Source organism: Dama dama, chromosome 7 (genome assembly GCF_033118175.1).
Source record: "Dama dama isolate Ldn47 chromosome 7, ASM3311817v1, whole genome shotgun sequence".
Lineage (NCBI taxonomy): Eukaryota > Metazoa > Chordata > Mammalia > Artiodactyla > Cervidae > Dama > Dama dama.
Genome location: NC_083687.1, coordinates 33,196,110 through 33,216,576, shown reverse-complemented (window position 1 = coordinate 33,216,576; position 20,467 = coordinate 33,196,110). Strand labels below are relative to the sequence as shown.

General features: G+C 41.5%; 1 protein-coding gene and 4 non-coding genes across 8 annotated transcripts; 4 read left to right on the top strand and 1 right to left on the bottom strand.

Moving 5' to 3' along the window:
- Positions 1 to 1,491: 1,491 nt before the first annotated feature.
- On the top strand, positions 1,492 to 1,574 carry TRNAL-CAG (transfer RNA leucine (anticodon CAG)). Its single transcript has one exon. It is a non-coding gene; the product is annotated as a tRNA-Leu (tRNA).
- Positions 1,575 to 6,072: 4,498 nt separating this feature from the next.
- TRNAT-AGU (transfer RNA threonine (anticodon AGU)) lies at positions 6,073 to 6,146 on the bottom strand. Its single transcript has one exon. It is a non-coding gene; the product is annotated as a tRNA-Thr (tRNA).
- Positions 6,147 to 9,327: 3,181 nt separating this feature from the next.
- Positions 9,328 to 18,504, top strand: HMGN4 (high mobility group nucleosomal binding domain 4). Of its 4 annotated transcripts, none has more exons than XM_061147409.1 (3): positions 9,328 to 9,409; positions 10,852 to 11,148; positions 16,775 to 18,504. In XM_061147409.1, exons 1-3 carry the CDS (start codon positions 9,343 to 9,345, stop codon positions 17,110 to 17,112), a joined length of 702 nt encoding a protein of 233 aa, XP_061003392.1. In that variant the 5' UTR covers positions 9,328 to 9,342; the 3' UTR covers positions 17,113 to 18,504. The 4 variants fall into 4 exon arrangements, with proteins under 4 accessions (XP_061003392.1, XP_061003394.1, XP_061003393.1 ...); XM_061147411.1 differs by lacking the exon at positions 9,328 to 9,409 and adding an exon at positions 9,608 to 9,650; XM_061147410.1 differs by lacking the exon at positions 9,328 to 9,409 and adding an exon at positions 10,032 to 10,121.
- On the top strand, positions 9,682 to 9,754 carry TRNAR-ACG (transfer RNA arginine (anticodon ACG)). The gene has a single exon. It is a non-coding gene; the product is annotated as a tRNA-Arg (tRNA).
- On the top strand, positions 10,688 to 10,760 carry TRNAV-CAC (transfer RNA valine (anticodon CAC)). The gene has a single exon. It is a non-coding gene; the product is annotated as a tRNA-Val (tRNA).
- Positions 18,505 to 20,467: the final 1,963 nt, after the last annotated feature.

Here is a 20,467-nt window from a genome sequence, read left to right as displayed (position 1 = left end):
TGCCTGGAGGAGGAAATTAACAGTCTTGGTAGCTCTGGCTTTATTTTCAAATCTTCCGAAAGAGAAGAAAGGTGGCCTTGCTGATGCTTCGTCAAAGACTGTCTTAATGACCTGAAGCAGAATCAGTGATGCTGTGGTTTCAGAAGGTCCAGAAAGGCCTCTTCCACCATTGCAAATAATTAACTGCAGTATTTCCAAGGCCTCACTTTCTTTTTAAACCAGAAACTAAAACCTTTCACCCCACAGCTAAAGACCAGCCTTAAAAATGCAAATGCTCTTGAAATAATAGTAACAGGACTTCATTTCACACACCAAAAGCCAACTCTGGTCATCACATGTTTGAAAGGGTCTGCCTCTCTTTAAAAGAGATTCAGATATTCACATTAAGAGAAAAATAACTGTGCAACTCCTATCATCACTAATCAACAACGGCTCTTCCGTGACATCTCTCTGCATATCCCTATTCATCTGCTCCTTCTGCCTCCAAACAACATTCAGGTCTCCTCAAATTGCCCTCTGGAAAACTCCGAGTCGACTCTCAACTATATGTGCCTTTACTCTTGCCACTCTAAAATTTAAAATGCCACTTTAAAATTTAAAATGGAAATAGTCTTTTTCCTTGAATACATGTGAAAGTTAATTTTAAAAAGTAAAAATGATCCCAAATCTCACTCAAATATAACCGATACCAATATTTGGGTTCATCCTCTCCTTTAAAAAATAAAAAGAATCTGTATTGTTTAGTTCAAAAGACTTAAACTAAATACTTTTTGAGGAGTGTTTCAAACTAGTTGGAAAGTCTTTGAGGTTCAAGCTTTGCTGGACATAAACACAGATGTACGAAAACCTTACGAATTAAGGGAAGATAGAGTGACAAACTTGTAGAAAGAGAAAGGCAGAACTGGTTTTAGTTTGATGCCTCCTTTTTGAGAGCAGCATAACATCCATTCAGAAAAGTCCACAAATCTTCAGGGTACAGCTAGAAAATTTCAAATCAAGAAGCAAGACACTGGGACCCCCTTACATGGGTCTCCAGGGTCTAGTGGACAGAAAGGAAAGGAGGGAGGAGTTAATGAGCACCCGAGGGCTGGGCCCCAGCAAGCACCAAACTCAATAGCGTAAGCCTTCCCAGGAGCAGGTCAGTTTAAGTAAGGCAATTTCAGTAATATGGGTGCCATTATATAAACAAGAATTCTGTCGAGAGTGGAGAGAAATTTCCCTTACTCTTGGGTACCCAGCCCAGCGCCGCCCCGCCGGCTGCAGCCTGGAATCGAATACGCGTTCATTCAGAAGACACTGCCCGGCGGCCCCCGCAACCCGGCACTTGACTCCGTGTTTCCACTCGGGGTCGGCGTCCGGGGCCGTACGTAAACTGGTGGTTGCCTTTTTTAATTGAAAAATTTCCGCATCCTCAGAAAAAGGAAAAAAAAAAAAAGACTATCGTTCATGTAGACATTGAAATGAAATTTGAGGGGAGCTACACCACAGCAAGTCAGGATGGCCGAGCGGTCTAAGGCGCTGCGTTCAGGTCGCAGTCTCCCCTGGAGGCGTGGGTTCGAATCCCACTCCTGACATTGCCTACATTTTTGAATCGGTCACACGGTTGTGTGTATCACCAGCCTTCCCCCACGTTTCCCCCGTGGACTAATCTGTTTTTCCTTTTTTCCTAAATAAATTATCCAAAATAAAAATTTTAAATATTAAAGACAAGAAATTAGCCAAGTTCTAAAATGAAAGCACTTTGCACCCAGAACACAAGTTAAGATCTAATCATTTTAATCTCCTTTCCCTGTCTCTAGCTGTCTGTCCCTCTCTCCTTTACATTCAAGGAGTTGAATAAAAGTTACTCCTTTCACTGATGTCTACAGGGCCATTCTTTTGTTTTATTTATTTATAGATTCCTTTTTAATTGCCTTTCTTCAATTTTTTAATTCTCATCTCCCACTCCCCCTTAAGAAATCATTGGAAAGATCATCCTTTTCTTTCTTGCTGTGTGTTTTTGTAAAAACACATTTTTGGTTTCACTAGATACATTTTTAATTTACATAAATGCCGCTATGTCATATATCTCATTCTATTTTTACTTTGTCCCTTTTGGCCACAGTTTTTTAGACTATGTTGTGCATACACCTAGATCATATCTAGAACAATTACTTTCAATTACTGCGGGAGACCAGGGTTTGATCCTTGGGTCGGAAGGATCCGACCCCATAGAGAACCTCAGCAGCCCAGCTAGAGGCCCCACTCAATCCATAACTTTTAATTCAAGTTCCACCCATACTGCTTTGGTATGATCTTTTAAAAAGAAAGTATGAAATATCTGAGCTGTATCAGCTGTCAAATCAAGTCCACCTATGGTTTTCATGATGCCATAAATACTGAGGATGCCTATGGTCATCTCCAAAGAAGAATGTCAAGATCTGCACACTCTATTCTCTTACTGCTTCCACTTACCCAAACTGAGCATCCTCTTCCTCACCACACACTGTCCCCTTTGCCTGGAGCACCTCTTCTACTTCTCTCTTTGAGAAGGTAACAGGCAGGAAGGCCAGGCATCTCCAAAAGGAGGAAATGGCCTGCTAGTGTCAGATTTTTTTTCTCTTAAAATTCTGTGTTGCCACGATGACATTGGTTCCACCTGAACTTAACTTTTCTCAAATCTTGAGTTAACCAAAGCGTTTTTCTTATGGAAATGTTTTTCTTAAGCTATGTTAATGAAACTATGCATTTGCTATGGAATTTGCCTTTCTTTAAAATGGTTCCACCTAAGACTAACTTTTTTTGCTTTTCTCAAACCTTGGGCTGATAATAGCTTAACAAACCAGTATTCCTATCAATTGTTTTATGGCTGGGGGAGGACACATCTCATGCCATCCTATCTCAAAAATGCATATTGTGGGAGAGGGGCCCGGTGAAACTCAGCCCTGAGGTGTCTCTCTTATCTGATCAATAGCTTCCTAACAAACATAAAACATGCGGCTATAGACTAGCAAAGGGGCACTCTTTCTGCCCCCTTCTGATGTCTATTTCAGAAGCTTTCTCTATCTCTTTTATACTTTAATAAAACTTTATTACACAAAAGCTCTGAGCAATCAAGCCTCATCATTGGCCCCGGATTGAACTCCTCTCCTCTGGAGGCCAAGAATCCCCACATCTTTCATGGCTCAACAACAACCTTTCATCTCCAGCCCACTTTCTTGTCTGGATCTCGCCTACATCTCCTCCGTGCTCAGTCTGGCTATCACTCCTTCCAGGAAGTCTTTCCCCACCTCCTATCTCCACTCAGTCTGAGCTGAGTATCAAAGTGTGGTCTACTGTACCCTCCACTTCAATGGGGATATATCTCACTATACTGTAATTGCCATTGAACTGTTTGATTCATTCTTCCATCAACCTCCTTAGGACAGAACTCACGACTGAAGTGAGATTAGCATGGTGCCTGCCACATGATAAGCACTGGGTAGATAAACAAGTATTTAATTGTAAACCATTTCCACTTGTATACGTAAATCGCTTTCACGATGGATACATGGAGAGTTAGGAAGATTTTTAGACTTTAGAAGAGATGGCTAAATTCTTCACCTGGAATATTCCATAGCTTCCATAGCCAGTAACACTATCTCAATGGTACATATCAGGCAATCTATTGAAGGCCACTTGGCTGGAAGCATCCTCATAAAGTTATTCCTGGAGCCTGATGAAGCAGAAGGGTGAAGGTTAAGGCAGATTTGGTAACAGAATTAAGGAGTGATCTAGTGTTGACATCTCTACCATGACCCAGCTGGCCTTACCATTTGAGGTCTGTGATCTGGGCCTGGGAAAAAGGCTTTGTTGTGCAGAATATAGAAGCATATGAAAAAGAGGGTCTGTCTCTTGATGAAATAAAATTTGTATATTAAAGTAGGGCAGAAAAATTAAACATAAAATTCTCCTTGTGTGTTTGTTTGGCCCTCCTCCCTCCTTAATGTGCAGTGTGCACATTAACCACAGTACCTCAAAGATGGAAGTGACTGCTCCACCATAAAGATCATTTTTTCCCTCTTTCTTTTTCCCTCTTTCCTTTTCTTAAAAGAATAGCATTCTTTACCAGTTTTGTAGGGAGTATGGTAACTGTATGCTTGCTTTGTATGTGCTTCTATGGACTAGGTATAACCTTGGTGAACTTCACACAAAATATCAGCATGTCATGTTGATGTACTATCCTTTGTCTCAAAAATGCATATGACTGTTCAACTTCTAACAAGTAGAACAGTTGTCAGAGTTTTCTGAGGACCTGTCTCCTGGTTATAATCCTCGGTTTAGCTCAAATAAAATTCCCTTTTTATTCTTCTTAAGTTGATTATTGAATTTTCATTGACACTTCCATTGCTCTGCAATGTCTATAAGGAAAAGTGGGGAATTAAGCTGCAGAGTGAGTGGAGGAAGTCTCCATAAAAGTGGAATTGTTTTCTGAACTATTCTTCAAAGTGTTGGGACATTTTGTTTCTGCAGATAGAACAGAAGATCATATTTCAACTGTTGACCACCCTTCAATTGTTGTCAGTTGAAGGGTTGGTCTTGGGAGATGAGCAAGTGGGTAACAGTTACAATGAACTTCGTTTCCCTGATCTTGAGTTTCTATATAAAGGGGCCAAATTATGAGCAAGACTCTAGACTTCTTTTCCACTTCTCATATTTCCTTCCTCTCTCTTATAGAGTTTGGAAGAAGGCACCCTAGACCTTCCTGGACTGCTTCTTCAAGTCAGCCTGGATGCTAACAGCTTCAGGTCAGTCTGTTCTAGTGGGATATCCACCCTGTGGGTATACAATCAAAAGGATGCTTCTCCTGATAACTTCTTTCTGAAATCACTGTGACAAGTATTTTCCTCTTTGATTTTCCTTTCCAAAAAAACTCTGAGCACAAGACCACCTTTTAAAATAGTCATTTACAACTCATGTTATATGGTTGGATTTCAGTGGTTGGTATGCATTGAGATGCTGCAGCATTCTCTAAGGTTCAAGAAAAATAAGATCATGGCATCTGGTCTCATCACTTCATGGCAAATAGAAGGGGGGAAAGTGGAAGCAGTGACAGATTTTCTTTTCTTGGTCTCCAAAATCACTGCAGATGGTGACTGCAGTCATGAAATTAAAAGACACTTGCTCCTTGGAAGGAAGGCTGTGACAAACCTAGATAGTGTATTAAGAAGCAGAGACATCACTTCACTGACAATGGTTTACATGGTCAAAGCTATATTTTTTCCAGTAATCAAGTACAGATTTGAGAGTTGGACCATGAAGAAGGCTGAACGCAAAAGAATTTATTCTTTCGAATGGTGGTGCTGGAGAAGACTCTTGAGAGTCCCTTGGACAGCAAAGAGATCAAACCAGTCAGTCCTAAAGGAAATCAACCATGAATATTCATTGTAAGTACTGCTGCTGAAGCTGAAGCTCCAACACTTGGGCCACCTGATGCCAAGAGCCAACTGATGCTGGGAAAGATTGAAGGCAAATGGAGGGGGCAGCAGAGGATGAGATGGTTACATAGCATCACCAACCCAATGGACATGAATTTGAGCACATTTGAGATAGTGAAAGACAAAAAGCCTGGTGGGCTACAGCCCACGGACTCGAGTCGAGTCAAACACGACTTACCGACTGAACAACAATAAGCCTTCTCAGCAACACATTTATGGATCATTCCAGAGGTTGATCTTGATTAAAAATATTGCCTGTAGATTATGAAAGTGCATCCATTTAGGATTTCACCAGGGAAAAGAATAGAATGACTAGAGATTATTATGCCGCTTGTAGTTTAAATCTGGTTCCTTTGCCTTCTGCTTTCCCTGGCTCCTTTGGTACTTGCTGAAAAAAAAATTACATGAAAATGTAAGAAAGGTAGAAATTATTCTGAAAGAAAAACAAATTTATCTTGGTGTCCTCTTTTTCTTTTTTTGTAAACAGTAAAACAGTCCCCACTTTCAGAGCCACATAAAGCACTTTCGTAAAACACCATAGAGAAAATGTACACCTTAAAGTTGATTGAGTTTACGATCTCCCTGTATCCTTTTTGGGGGGCAGGAAAACCACAAAAGGCCCCGCTGGGATTCGAACCCAGGATCTCCTGTTTACTAGACAGGCGCTTTAACCAGCTAAGCCACGGAGCCAACACGCCTGCCAGCTTCCAAATCAACATAGAAAAGGAATGAGCTTAGCTTTTTTTTTCCCTCCCCTGTGTATGTATTTCCTTGTATTGACGCTCGGGTGAGCTCCCCAGATGATCTCCCCAACCCTAAAGATGAACCCCTGCTTCTGCCCCAAAGACCTAAAAAACCGCGCGGCCACAGGAAAACTGAGACCCTCCGTGCAGGAGTGAGGTGAGGGAATCTCGGGAGCGAGCCTGAAGCCCCGGGCGGCGCCAGAGGAGTCTCCGGAAATTGCCAGGAAGGGCAAGAGTTCAGCAGCTCAGGCTTTCTTGGGTGAAGTATGACCTGGGGCCCCTGGAGGAAAGGAAATTAGCCACATTTACACGAGAACACCCCTCTGAGTCGTGTAACACATTTGCACCAAAACACTTTCTGCACCAGGAACTGGTCCCTGCAGAAAGAACGCCCTGTGTTCTTTATTTCATGGATTTTAATTAAAATTCGAGTTCTTCCTTACCCCATTTCTTTCCGTAAAATTGGCTCCCACCCGCCTGCTTCTTGCTTGACTAAGTGGTATCTTTAATAAATTCAAGATTTCATTATTAAAACCTAGGCTTGGAAAGAGGTAAAGGAACAATCTCCTCTCCTCTGCAGCTAGAGGAAGAGAAGCTTTCTTGTTCGATAACTTATCCAAAGGATCTACTTGATAAAACTGTTAAATTGAGAGCATCCATAAGAAGTACTATATTTTCATAGGTGCTTGTGTATTTGTAACTGTTCCAAATTCATTCTATTCTGTGAAATAGATATGTCCTTAGACAAAGGACTTTAATGGAACTGGCAAGAGTTTTATAAATTGTTGCCATAGCTGTGAAAGTAACTTCCCAAATGAAACCTGTAATTATAATGGCTGCTTGCTTGAAATCCCGTGATCATTCTGAAAACGCTGAAATTAACATGTTGGTATTTTTTAAACTGTATCAATATTGAAGGATATCTCTGTCTCACTCTAAACCAGCCATTGGCATTAATCTCTGCCTGCAAACATGATGTGAGGGAGAGGTTAAAAAGCCCTGACTCTGCTAGATTTCTTTTTCATAAAATGATTGAGTCTATGAACTTGACGCACAATCTGATTGACTCCATGAAATACGTAAGCACCGATTTCTTTAATAATATAAGATTAACCATCGTTATATTAATGTGCTTGGAGCCAAGATAATCATAAACAGCACAGTCACACCTAACATGACTTTGTTCGAGCTGGAGTGGACATTTAGAAAGACATCAGAGCCAGCAATATTTGGTTTGGGTTTTTCCTTTGACTGGCAGGTGTTCAAAATTTACACAGAAATTCTGAGGAGTCAAAGGAGTTTTTCAACAAGCCAGAGACAAATCTTGGGAGAAAAAGTGAGACTAAGAGTAATCATTTTCAGAAATCTGGATATGATCTGCAAAGACCATGGACAGGCCCCTGACAGTGACTCTGTTCCACACAACTGCAATTGGAGAAGGTGTAGATCTCTGTGTCATAGACTCCTGAGAGTGGAAATAGTTGGCAGTGCTACTATTTCCCAAATACTTGGGAGAGAACTGGAAGAATAGTGCACTGTGACCCAGGGAGGAGACTCCACCATAGGGATGATTGATTTTACATGTCAACTTGGCTAGTCTACAGAGCCCAGTTATTCAATTAAACACTAATGTACATGTTGCAGTTATTTAATTAAACATTAATGTACATCATGTATGGGTGTGAGAGTTGGGAAGGGAAGCCTGGCATGCTGCAATCCATGGGATTGCAAAGAGTTGGACACGACTCAACGAATGAACTGTACTGTACATGTTGCTGTGAAGATATTTTATACATGTGGTTAACATCTACAATTAGTTGACTATAATAAGTAAAAGAGATTATCCTCAGTAATGTGCATGGCCATTATCTAACAAGTTGAAAGACTTAAGAGCAAAATGGAGGTTTTCCTAAGGAAGAAGAAACTCTGTCTCAAGACTATAGCATCAGCTGCTGACTGTGATTTTTCTAGACTGCCATCCAGCAATACAGATTTCAGACTTGTCAGTCACCACAATCACATAAGCCAATTTCTAGAAATAAATGTATATTTTCCTACTGGTTATGTTTTTTCTGGACTCTCTGTTTCTCTTTTTCTAGCTGGGACAAACCCTGAAGAAAAGACTGGAAACTGGAACCCTCGGAAAAGACCTAGTAGAAGATCTCTAAAAACAAAATGAAAGCAAGCTTCAGCTCATGTCAGAACACCAGAGAAAGCTGAGGAAGCCAAAAAAGGAAAGGAAAAAAAAAAACAAAAAAAAACAAAAACACCTTACAAAAGCTTCAAAACAAAGGGAGGTCTTTGCAGATATTATGTGGAGCAGAGGGATCCTGGGCATGGAGGGAAGCCTTTTTGTCCCCCATTTCTTGAAGGTAAGACTGCAGCCTCCATGACCCTCTCTGAGTTCCAAAGAGCAGATTCTAACAGTGTTAATCAAAGGAGGGGCAGCCAGGAGACCACCCGAAGCAAGATTAAAGGGACTAGAGAGAATCATCAGAATTAGGAAACCTGATCACCCGAGACTGGCACACACCCTAATCTTGTCAGCATCCCCACCCTTTTGAAACTTGGCAGAAGAAGAATGCTAGACTGTTACTGCCTTGATCCTTATCATATACCTCTGCCTGACTGTATAACTTCTCCCTATTCACCGGGGAAGGGGCGGGGTGGGGCACAGTTCTTGAGGCCCTAGCCTACTGTGTTCCCCCTTTGCCTGGCAAAGAAATGAAGCCACTCTTTCCCTCTCCTCCATGACTGCTTCCGTATTTCTGTTCAGCATGGGTGGACAGAGAGCCAAGATTTTGGCATCACAAAGGCTTCCAGTTTCTTAGGGAGTAACAGCCAAAGTCTAGATAAGGGCGTACAAGGCCCGAGGTTATCTCTCCGAGGTCTCCTACCCCTCTCCGCCAGCACTGGCCTCCTAGACATTGCTGAAATGTCCCAAGCAAGCTCCCACCTCCAGGATTTTGCCCCGGAGATTTCCACAGTTCCAGATGGCTCTTTTCCTAGATAACCTTATTTATCATTCATCCCTTTCCTTGATGGACTTTTTAATTCTCTTTCCCGTTTGTCCTTTTTACCTCTAAGTGCTTATCACGGTTATTTCATCTATTGGGTGTTTTAATACCGTCTTAGCTACGTCCATGCAATCTTCTTGCGGTCAAGGATCACAACTTGTTTTCTTCGGTCGTATTCCCAGTGCCTTGAATGGTAATATTGGTTGAATGAATGAATGAATGAATGAAGGGAGAGGTGATTTGGGGACAGAGAGGGTGCAGGGGTCGGTATAGACATACTGAGAAAGGAGCACAGATGCTGGGACGCGTGCAGACGAAGTGGCCGCCAGAGGGTTTACGCTCTGCAGTCTGAACTAGCCAAGAAAACGTGGCTTTCGGACCCAGGAGCAGACTCCAAAAAGTGGGAATGTGCCGCCGCCTAGTTTCTGATGAAGGTAGGTCCACCTCCCAGCCACCCACGTGCGGGGGCCAGTGGCGCAATGGATAACGCGTCTGACTACGGATCAGAAGATTCCAGGTTCGACTCCTGGCTGGCTCGTAGTGCGCATCTTCACTTTTACTCATTTACCTCTGCTGACCGCTGAGAAACTGGGTAGAGTTAGAAAATCCACTGCAAGGTGAAGTTTCAACTTCCACTCCCTGTAAGTCTCAGGAGCGAGAAGGACCCGCTGTTGACCACAACTGGGGTCAGAACTCCTTTGCAGAGCAAATTCTGCGTCCGACCATACGGTGGCACTAGCCAAAGCCGGATAGAGAACTGTGCCTGGGCTGGATGACCCGCCCAGCCCCGCCAGGCCATTTTGACTGACAGATGGGTTTGAGGTAACCTAGTAACGCAAGGGAAAAGGCAATGGCACCTCACTCCAGTACTCTTGCCTGGAAAATCCCATGGACGGAGGAGCCTGGTAGGCTGCAGTCCATGGGGTCGCTGAGAGTCGGGCACGACTGAGCGAAGTCACTGTCACTTTTCACTTTCATGCATTGGAGAAGGAAATGGCAACCCACTCCAGTATTCTTGCCTGGAGAATCCCAGGGACGGGGGAGCTTGGTGGGCTGCCGTCTATGGGGTCGCACGGAGTCGGACACGACTGAAGCGATTTAGCAGCAGCAGCAGCAGTAAGGCAAGAGAAAGAAATTAAAATCCAAAAGTTCAGATTGAAAAGTAATAGTGAGTCGGGGTGGGGGGGGGGGGGGGGGGAAGAGTGAAGGGGTTGAAGTCTCTTTTTCTCCCCCATCCGGTCATTTCCAGAATAAGAATATATTAAGAATTTGGCTTAAGATCTGTATGCTGCAGGGGCTTGGTTTGCGCATCTAATTGGCCTCTCTTATTTGGGAGAGTAGTAGAAGAACCACTCGCATATTAACAATGCACAATTGCAAGGATAAAAGGGAGAAATCGGAAGGGGAGGAGGAAATGGGAGGAGTCTGTTTTTAGCAGAAAGTATCTGCTGGGAGCACCGGCTCCCGTGGAGTTTCCGTAGTGTAGTGGTTATCACGTTCGCCTCACACGCGAAAGGTCCCCGGTTCGAAACCGGGCGGAAACAGCTTTTTTTTTCTTTAGCGACCTGGGCTACCTTTAAAACTTCAGGTAGTCAACAATCTTCACACCTCCTTTTCTTATTTCTCTCGCCCCAGGCCGTGGTGCTGAGGCCACGCTGCTCAGAGTGGGTCGGGAGCCCGCGGCCCCGGAAGCGGACACACGCTTCGCGCGGGGGAGAGCCGGGCAGTCCCGGGCTAGGCGAGGCTGCCCGCAGCCCGCAGCCCCGGAAGCGCATCCTTGCCTTGACTTGCCTTCCTGTTCCCGGCAGCGCCCAGCTCCGGGCGTCTCTTCGCCAGCCTGCGGTCTGCGACGGCCCTGCCTCAGCCCCGGGCACCGGCGCTGCAGGCCGGCAGCTGGGAGTCCCGCGCCCCTCGGACGGCCGCGAGACTCGGGTGAGTACCGGGGGAGCCTGAGCCTGCGTCTCCGGAAAACCGGGGTAATCCCGCTGCCCTCCGTAGATTGGCGACCCTTCTGCAATCTGGCCCTTGTCGTGATTAGGTGACCTCGGGCCCCCGACAGCCCCACCTTGCCCTCCACTCTCCAGAACGGTTGCGTGGCTCTCCGGGCCTTCGACTGTGAATCTTTGGGAAAAGAGGAATCCGGGACGTGAAGGTTACAGAGATTTCAGGTCCTTCAGGGATGAGAAATCCCCTCACGGAGACGCTAGGGCAGAAAAAAAGGGAGGTGAGGAGGGGATTTGAAAACCTTGAGCCAGCAGGGCTGTGGGCTGGGCTGCCCTGGCCTGGACTCTTTCTCACCGCCCTTCCCCAGCTTACGAGGCCTCACCTCTGAGAACCCCCTCCTAAAGGAGACACCGAAGGGCTGAGTCTGCCTCCACTTTGGCCTTTCCCTGTCAACAAGAAAAAAGATCCCAAAGTTAAGAAATGGGCCAACTGTGGATTTTGCGTATTGTTTTGAAGCTTGAGAAGTCACTGGCAGCACTTGTTTAAAACCAGGATTTGTGCCCTGGGGTCTGGCTTTTTAACTCTATTTCTGACATGACCTGCTTCCATGTTAAGTGAATCAATCAAACGCTTTTCTGGGAAAGAAGTCTTGCTATAACACCAAACAGCCTTGGGTATATCCTCAGGATCTTCTTCTTAGATGAATTAGTATTATTATTGTTACTATTTCTAACAGTTAACCAAGCCCAGTCTCTCAGATCACATTGCTCCAGGTTCCCTCAAATGACTAATATGAACGTGATGTTTTTATGGCCTTAAGACAAGAAAGGACAATACTTACCTAATAAACTGTTGTGAATTGGTTTTTTTTTTTCTCTCTTCCTTCCGTTTTTTAACAGGCAATGTGTATAGGCATCCCTTCCCCAGCCCTATTACTCCTCCATTTTCATACCTTCTCTGGAAGACCCATGCTTTTATCATCTTCTAATAGTTTTGCTTGTTAGCAAGACAGTAAGTTTGGCAGATGCTTAATGCAAACTTATCTAAGACATTTTCACTTAAAATTCCTCTATACTACTCAGAAATACAGGTGAGTTAATGTGATGCCTTGAGAGGAACAAGGGTTTCAGGGGCCCAGAAGGTGATGAGGATTCATCCTCTCCATCTTTCTCTGATGCCAAGGAGCAGGAGTCCTTTAGCAGGGAAGCTGAGTGTGCCCCCAAGCCAATGTGTTGTAGATGGGTGACAATTTGTCTGGAAGCTTATGGCTCTCTCCTTCTCTTCAAATCAGGTGTGTTCTGACAAGATCCAGCAGTAGCCCTACCCTTTTAAACACTCTGCCCCTTCTTACCTTCACCTACTAACCCTCCCTCCCTCCCCCAGTCTCTCTCACTTAACCTCATATGGAAGCTCAGTCTGCCCACCTTGGAATGTGGAGAACAAATAGGCCTTGGAGAGGGACACTGTGTGACCTCTTGCTCCTGTAGTGAGTGTACCACACCTTGAATAGGATCTTTTATTTATTTATACTATATCCTCTATTCTCTCCTTCCTAAGCTTGGTGTAACCATCTTCCAGGTCTTCCCTCCAACCCCAAGGCACTATCTTGCCATAAGTAAGAGGCGGAGAGAAGAGGGTGGCCTTCTGACGTTGGGGTAGGATGGAAACCAGAACCCAAGTTAGAACAAACTTCCTAGAACCCAGTTCAGTAACAATCAAAGGAGCAAAAGGATGCTGCTAAAATGTGCCTTTGCTGGGATGGTATGGGGTGCGTATGGGATGAAGTGGGATTTGGTCCTCGGATAGTAGAGACAGGCTCATGATGAAAGAGAAAAAAAAAGCAGGGAAAAAAGATTTTTGAGAGCTGGGCAAAACATCAGAATTAATCTAATACAAGATATGTCCTAAGTGACTGAGGCCTTTACACTCTTTCCTCCCGTACTTGTTTGTTAGGACTGCCATAACTAAACATCACAGACTGAACATCTTGAACCACAGACATTTATTTTCTCACAGTCCTGGAAGCTGGAAGTCCAAGATCAAGGTGGTGGCAGGTTCAGCTTATTCTGAGACTTCTCTCTTTGACTTACAGATGGCATCTTCTTGCTGTATCCTTGTGTGGTCCTCTCTGTTTGTATTATCTGTGTCCTAATATCCAATATGACGGTCATTGGATTAAGACCCACCCATATAAATTCATTTTACTTACTCATCTCTTTAAAGGCCCCATCTCCCAATACAGTCACAGTCTGAGGTACTGAGGGTTAAGACTTCAACCTATGAATTTGGTTGGGGGGGTGATGTGGACAAATTCAGCCCATTTCTGGGGACAGAGATTGATGCATTTTATATGTTATTGACACAGTTTGGGGAATTCCCAGAAGTTAACTTTGCAGAAGATTTTAATACACCTGCATCTCCTCATTTTACTAACCATTTGTATATTTTTATTGCAGAAGAAAAACATCATTTGCTTTTTATTTCTCTATTAGTCTTTTTTAAAAACTATTTCTGTCAGTATATTTAAACATCATAGGTCTTTTTCTAATATTAAAAAAACCCACAAATCTTCATAGCTAAGAAAAGGATTTTTAGAAAAGGATTTTTAAAAAAGGATATCCACCACCCCCTCCCTTAAGGCTACTGAGAGAGATGCCTTTCCACATCATAAAACAAGCAATTTGGTTAAATGAAGGGTTAAATTGAGATTTTCTCAAGAATTTCAGTCCAGTTCTTTACAGTATGAATTGCAATGATTCAGAACTTTCACAAACTTGTTCTGTTGTCTGTTAATAAAATTTTGCCATGAGAAGTGTTATTTTAACAAAAGGGAATTGTTAGATTCCTAAAACTTTTAAAATTGTTGCCATGTCTTAGGAAAACAACCTCAGTATCTGTCTTGATAATTTCTTGCCTCGTTGATACCATTGAAAGTCTTATGTCTGTATTCCCAAAAGTTATTTTACTTTAAAAATTTATCTGCCACACTTGAAGCTAAAATCATATTGTATATCAACTATATTTCAATTAAACATTTTTTAAGTAAAAAATAATCTTAGAAAAGATTTATCTGCCAATTAATAATTTTTCTTTTCATTCACATGCATGATGGAATATTTATAGTCCTGTGACACATATATTTTATCACCTAGCAAATTATTTCTTTCTTTTTTAAAATGTTTTTGTTTAACTGGTAGACTTTATTTCTTTAGAACAGTTTTAGGTTTAGCAGAAAGAGAGTTCCCATATATTTCCTCTCTCTCTACCTCCATTATTAACAACTTGCATTGGTGTGGTATGTTTGTTACAATGGATGAGCCAATATTTATATATTATTAATAACTAATGATTATAATTATTACATTAAGGTTCATGCTTTGCATGTAGTTCTGTGGGTTTTCTCTGATATGTGATGTCATTATCCAACATTACAGTTTGTAGCATACAGAATAGTTTCATTGCCCTAAAAAAATTCCCTGTACTCTACCTCAAGTAATTTATGTTAAATTAATACGTGCAGTGAAAGCCTTTTCTTCCCGGACCTCCTTGGTCTTCATGAAAATGACATAACGTTTATCCTGCCAGCTTTTTCATTATTTGTGCATTTATCCTATATTTGTAAGGTCAGTCACCTCTTCTCCTGATAAACTTCCTAAGTGTGAGTTTCAAGGATGTAATCCATATTCATATACTCAGATCCAGAATCCAGCTTGTGGCCTGTTTTTCTTGAATTTATCTTTGTTGTTACTTGCTGTGTTTGGGCCTTTGACATGTGATGACCCTGGTTCCTCTGCTTGGGATGGATTTCAAGGGATCTAACATGAAGACTGAGCCTAGGAAACAGACTGTGAGCATTCCCAGGACAGGACATGGGCTAAGAAACAAGCTGGAGTGAGATGGAAGGAGAATGACTTGCCATACCTCATGGACCATATCCTGCCAGGCTCCTCTGTCCTGGGATTTCCCAGGCAGCAATACTGGCGTGGGTTGCCATTTCCTTCTCCAGGGTATCTTCCCGACCTAGGGATCAAACTGGCATCTCCTTCACTGTAAGCACATCTTTACCACTGAGCCTCTTTATTTTAACTCATTTCTCGCTCTGTTCCACAAGAAGAAAGGAAAACTACAAAATTTCCAGAAGTTCAAGTCATAGTGGAAAAATAGTAATTTGATGTTTTAGCACCATTTACAGGTGGTCACTTGCCTTTGTTAGCCAAGGAATATAAAAATGAAATCTAAGTTTGCTCAAAAAAAATCTAAGTTTACTCAAGGACCATGTTTGCCCACTCTATCTAGATGGTGAGATCCAGCAAAAGTACCAAACAAAACTCTGGAGCAATTTACATAAAAGATAATTTTTTTTTCTTAAAATATTATGGAGTAAGGCAGGGTATAGGGTTACAGAATTCCCCAGGTAACATTTTCAAGGATGGGACACAAGGATGAGTAGCTAATCTTGGCCTAAAACTTTAAAAAATTTCCATAGTGTTTGAATACCAGCCATGGGCCCAAGTCCTAACTACTGAGACTCAAAATAAATCATTTCTATTCTGTGTGACCTTGAATCTGTGCTCTGGGCTACCCACCTTTTTTAAGTGACTTTTATTCTTGAGCAGACACACAAAATTACTCTCTGTAAAATATAGAGAATAATGGTGCATTACTCATGTTTCATTCCCCAGCCTCTTCTAGTTTAAGGGAAAGAACTCCCACCCTCTTATTTCTGGATGAACACCATCCTTTTCTCAGCTTCCTTTGAGGTAACTACTGTTTTGATTTTTATATTTATCCCTGGCTCTTTTTAGTCTTACTGCATAGAAAAAGTCATTTAGTTTTACACTTAGAAGTGGATCTGTACTGTAGATCCATTTTGCAACTCTGTTTTTTTGCCCAACATTGTGTTCTTGAGATTCATCCATATTTTTGCATGTAGCTGTAATCTTTTCATTTCTACTGCTGCATAGTATTCCCTTGTGCAGATATTACCAAAATTTATTTATTCTATTGAAGGACATTGGGTGCTTTTTAGGTTCTTTAAATTACAGAATTGCTACAAACATTCTTGTAGGGGTCTCCTATGCACACCTCCACGAATTCCTCCAAGTAAACACCTAGAGGTGAAATTGCTTTAAATAGTGCCACACACTAATTTACACACATATGAACACACACCCTAGAAGTGTATGCATTTTAATTGTTCCACATCTGCTGAGCCCTTAATATTGTCAGACAGTTTACCAATTTGATGGATATGAAATGTTATATCCTTTGGTTTTTTTATTCATCCCCATATTACTAATGAAGTTTACCTTTTTATTTGCTTATTCACCATTTATGCTTTCTCTAAGAAGTACTTATTAATACTTTTGCCCATTGTTTTTAAATTTTCTTTTCATCCTTTTCTCATGGATCTGTGGGAATTCTTTACATAGTCTGGACTCCTTTGTCAGTTATATGTATTATGAAGATCTTTCCCCAGCTTGTAACTTAACTTTCTTATACATCTTTTTGCTATATAAATTACAAATTTTAATATAGTTAAGTGTGAATTTTAACGTAGTTAAATTTATCAGTCTTTTTCTTTATGACTTACACTTTTTGTGTCTTGTCAAAGAAATCTTTCTAGGAACAGTGAGAAAGACAGAAGAACCCCTTGGGCTGCCAAGCACTGCTGCCACCATGCCCAAGAGAAAGGCAAAAGGAGATGCTAAAGGTGACAAAGGGAAGGTGAAGGATGAACCACAGAGGAGATCAGCACGGTTGTCTGCTAAACCTGCCCTTCCAAAACCAGAGCCCAGGCCAAAAAAGGCCCCTGCAAAGAAGGGAGAGAAGCTGGCCAAAGGGAGAAAGGGGAAAGCAGAAGTCGGCAAGGATGGGAACAACCCTGCGAAAAACCGAGATGCCTCTACAGTCCAGTCACAGAAAGCAGAAGGCACTGGGGATGCCAAATGAAGTGTACCTTTTTGATAGCTCTGTACTTCTAGTGACTCTACTGTTTGAAATACTATTTTTAAATCAACTTTTATAAAAATGTAGATTTTTTTTTTAAGTTATGTTGTTAGCACATGAGATACTTCATTGTTGTCTTTTGTGGAAAGGGCAAATAACCACTAGTAGAATGTTTCAGAAGCTGGATTGAAATGGGGGGAAATAGAAGTATTTGAAGATTATTCTTGGTTCCCGGGAGAGATTCTCTGACATTCACACATGTCAGCCACTATGGCTCAGAAGCCTTACTGTGTGGAGAAAAATTACTTCATGTCTTCTCCTTTCTTGATGTCATCAGCACATTCTTGACTTCCTGAAACCAGGAGTCATGATACGGCCTTGACACCCGTAGAATCAGCTGCATCGGGTAACAATACTCAGGCTTTCTGGTGATGACATCAAGATGGTGTTACTCAGAAGAACCAGGATTCCTGTTTGTAGTTTGTGAATCATCTCATTTATAATCCTGGAGTTTTTAGTTCCTTTCCTCCATGTCAGAGTTGACCTGTGAAAATCTCTTAAATGCCTCGTGTGAAATAATCATCCTTTTTGAAAATTTTTCCTGTTTATTGTAACAACAGACTTTGTTGACTTTTTGGAGAGGGGAGTTTGAAAAGTTGTAAGATGTTATGGAATGTCACCCATGTCCTGCTGGAAATAACTATTTTTGAAAAGTCTCTTATAAAGCTGGATACAAGTTAGACTCGTGGTAGGGGAGTGATCATTTCCTACTCAAAAGTCATAAAGCTACTCTTTACTGCCTTTAAAAAGTTTTATAGTTTGCTTTTCACATTGTCTTTAGTCCTCTCTGAACTGATTTTTACAAAAACATGAGATAGTAATTCAGTATGTTTTTTTCCATATGGTAAGTGGTTGTTCCAACACCATTTTCTGAAAAGTTCATCCTTTCCCCAATGATCTATAACACTGACTGTTTTCATGAATCAACTTTCTTTGTGTGGAGGGGTGGGGGAGTCTGTTGATGGTTTCTGTTCTGACTCACTGGTCAAGTTGTCTAACCTTGTGGCAGTACCACACAATCCTGAGTACTACCGCTTTAGAAAAAGGTCTTGATATCTCAGGACAATTCCACCTCCACCTTCAACATCAACAAACTTTTCTTCCTTGGAGTATCTTGGCTATTCTTAGCCAATTACTTTTCTATACAACTTCTAGAATTAGATTGACAAGTTCCAAATCAAACAGATGAAAAGTTGAAATTTTTATTGGATTTGTATTGAATTTATAGATTAAGTATAATATTGAGTCTTCCAATTCATGAACATGGTATAATTCTCCATTTATTTAGGCTTTTAAAATATCTCTCAATAAAGTTTTATAATTTTCTCCATTAAATGTTTTCTTTTGTTAATATTTCTTAGGGAGAGTACACTGTTGCATGCTACCTTTATACAGTATATTTTTAGTCACTACATTTTCTGTTTTCAGCTGAAGTTGATTCATCAGCCTTTCTAAACTCATTCTTATATTTGTATATTCTTTTGGGCTTTCTACATAGATAACCATACATTCTTTTTGTTTTGTTTTGCTTCTTTACAGTCATTAAGTCTTTCCTTTTTCTAGTTTTAGGCATATGTTCAAGTGCTGGGAGTACAGCAGTGAACAAAACAAAGTCTCTGCTTTCACCAGGCTGATATTCTAGTGGGGGAGGGTGTAGAAAATACACAAATTTATGTGATGGAGTGCTTTAAATAAACAAGTGTAAGGGTGCTATTTAGATAGGGTGGTTGGAGAAGTCCTCTCTGATGAGATGACATTTGAGCAGAGCTTCTAATGAAGTAAAGGAATGAGAGTGTCTCTGAGGGGAAAGCATTCCAGCAGAGGGAAAATCAAATGCAGAGATGAGATGAAAATGTGTTTGGTGTGCCGAGGAAGGACAAGGAGGCAGAATTGACTGAGTGGGAGTGAGGGTGGGTAAGAGTGATAGTTGATATGGTTGCAGAGATAGTGAGAGGCCAGAAAATGGAAGACTCTCCACATTGTCATTTTTCTCTGCAAATGATGGAATGCCATTAAATTTCTGAATAGGGAATCTACACAGTCTAAGTTATCTGTGTGTGTGTGAGTGTGTGTGTGTGTGTGTGTGTGTGTGTGTGTGTGTGTATGTGACTGATGCATGGGCAGTAGGGTGTAAGGAGTTGAAGGAGGAAACCAGTTAGATGGCTGTCCCAACTGAATTGCTGGAAATTCTACTCTTATCATGCTATATTACTATCCTGCCTCTGTTCAACTATTCCCACCCCATTTTATTTGGTAAATTACAAATATGTGTGTTTTCTCTTTGCCAAACCACAGAACAGTATCAAAGATCAATATTCCCTGTTGTCAAGAATCCAAAATCAAATTCAAGAAAGTCATCACTGTGTGTTTGCTGTGATAATCCCACAGAAGGAAGGCCCTGACCCTTGATGCCAGAGCATGAAAGGGTACACTTTCTGAGACATTTTGACACCTAAGCAGTGAAATGAAAACAGAAGTTAGTCAACAGTAATAAGATATTTCTCATTAAGTGCTTATTGTTTTCCAGACACTGTTCAGCTCAGTGATTTACATGTATAATTTTATTTCCATGACTGTATGAGTTGAATCATATTACTATCCCCATTTTAGCATTTAGTGAGACAGGCAAACAGAAATTAAATAATTTGCCCTGAGGTCATACAGTGAGTAAAATCCAGATTAAGACCCAGGTGTATAACTCCGGGATCTAGAAGGCTCCCCATTGTTAAAGAGATCACTGGTAACCCAACCTCAAAGGTAATCCATCCAAAAGAATAATTTGGTGTTTCTGATTAAGGAATTTCCCCAGATACCATTAGGAAAAAAATCAAATGTAAGTAACAATATTCTACAAGCTAAACAGCTGTACTTTCCAATGAAGAAGATTAGTAATGCAAGGACAATTTGAAAGGGGGGAAAGTGGCCATAGGAATTCAGAATTTTAGTGTACCTCTACCAACATAAAGCTAGAAGGGATACTATTTCTGTACAGAAGGAGAATTTTTTAGACAAATATTTCTGAAGTGGAGAAGAACAAACTAGGAAATTACAAATTAGCCTTTAAACCTCTCTTGCCCACGCTCCTGATCCACGTAGCATTTACATTCTTATCTGTAAATTCATAAATTAACATTCTGGTTTATTAATACTTCGAGAATTTGGGTGTCTGACGCGAAACAGATTGAGGGATCCAGCGTTTTCAATAATAAAATTTCTGACCGTCAAAACTGAGGCATTGGTCCTGAAAGAGTTGGAAAGAAGAGGCAGGGAAACTTCCTTTCCGGGTCTGCTCTTGTTC

Bases quoted from the DNA above. Each gene is read 5' to 3' on its own strand.
- HMGN4 (XM_061147409.1), top strand. From the start codon at position 9,343: ATGCAATCTTCTTGCGGTCAAGGATCACAACTTGTTTTCTTCGGTCGT. The intron at 9,410-10,851 runs GTAATATTGGTT...CTCTCGCCCCAG, and splicing joins TATTCCCAGTGCCTTGAATG to GCCGTGGTGCTGAGGCCACG. The intron at 11,149-16,774 runs GTGAGTACCGGG...GTCTTGTCAAAG, and splicing joins CGGACGGCCGCGAGACTCGG to AAATCTTTCTAGGAACAGTG.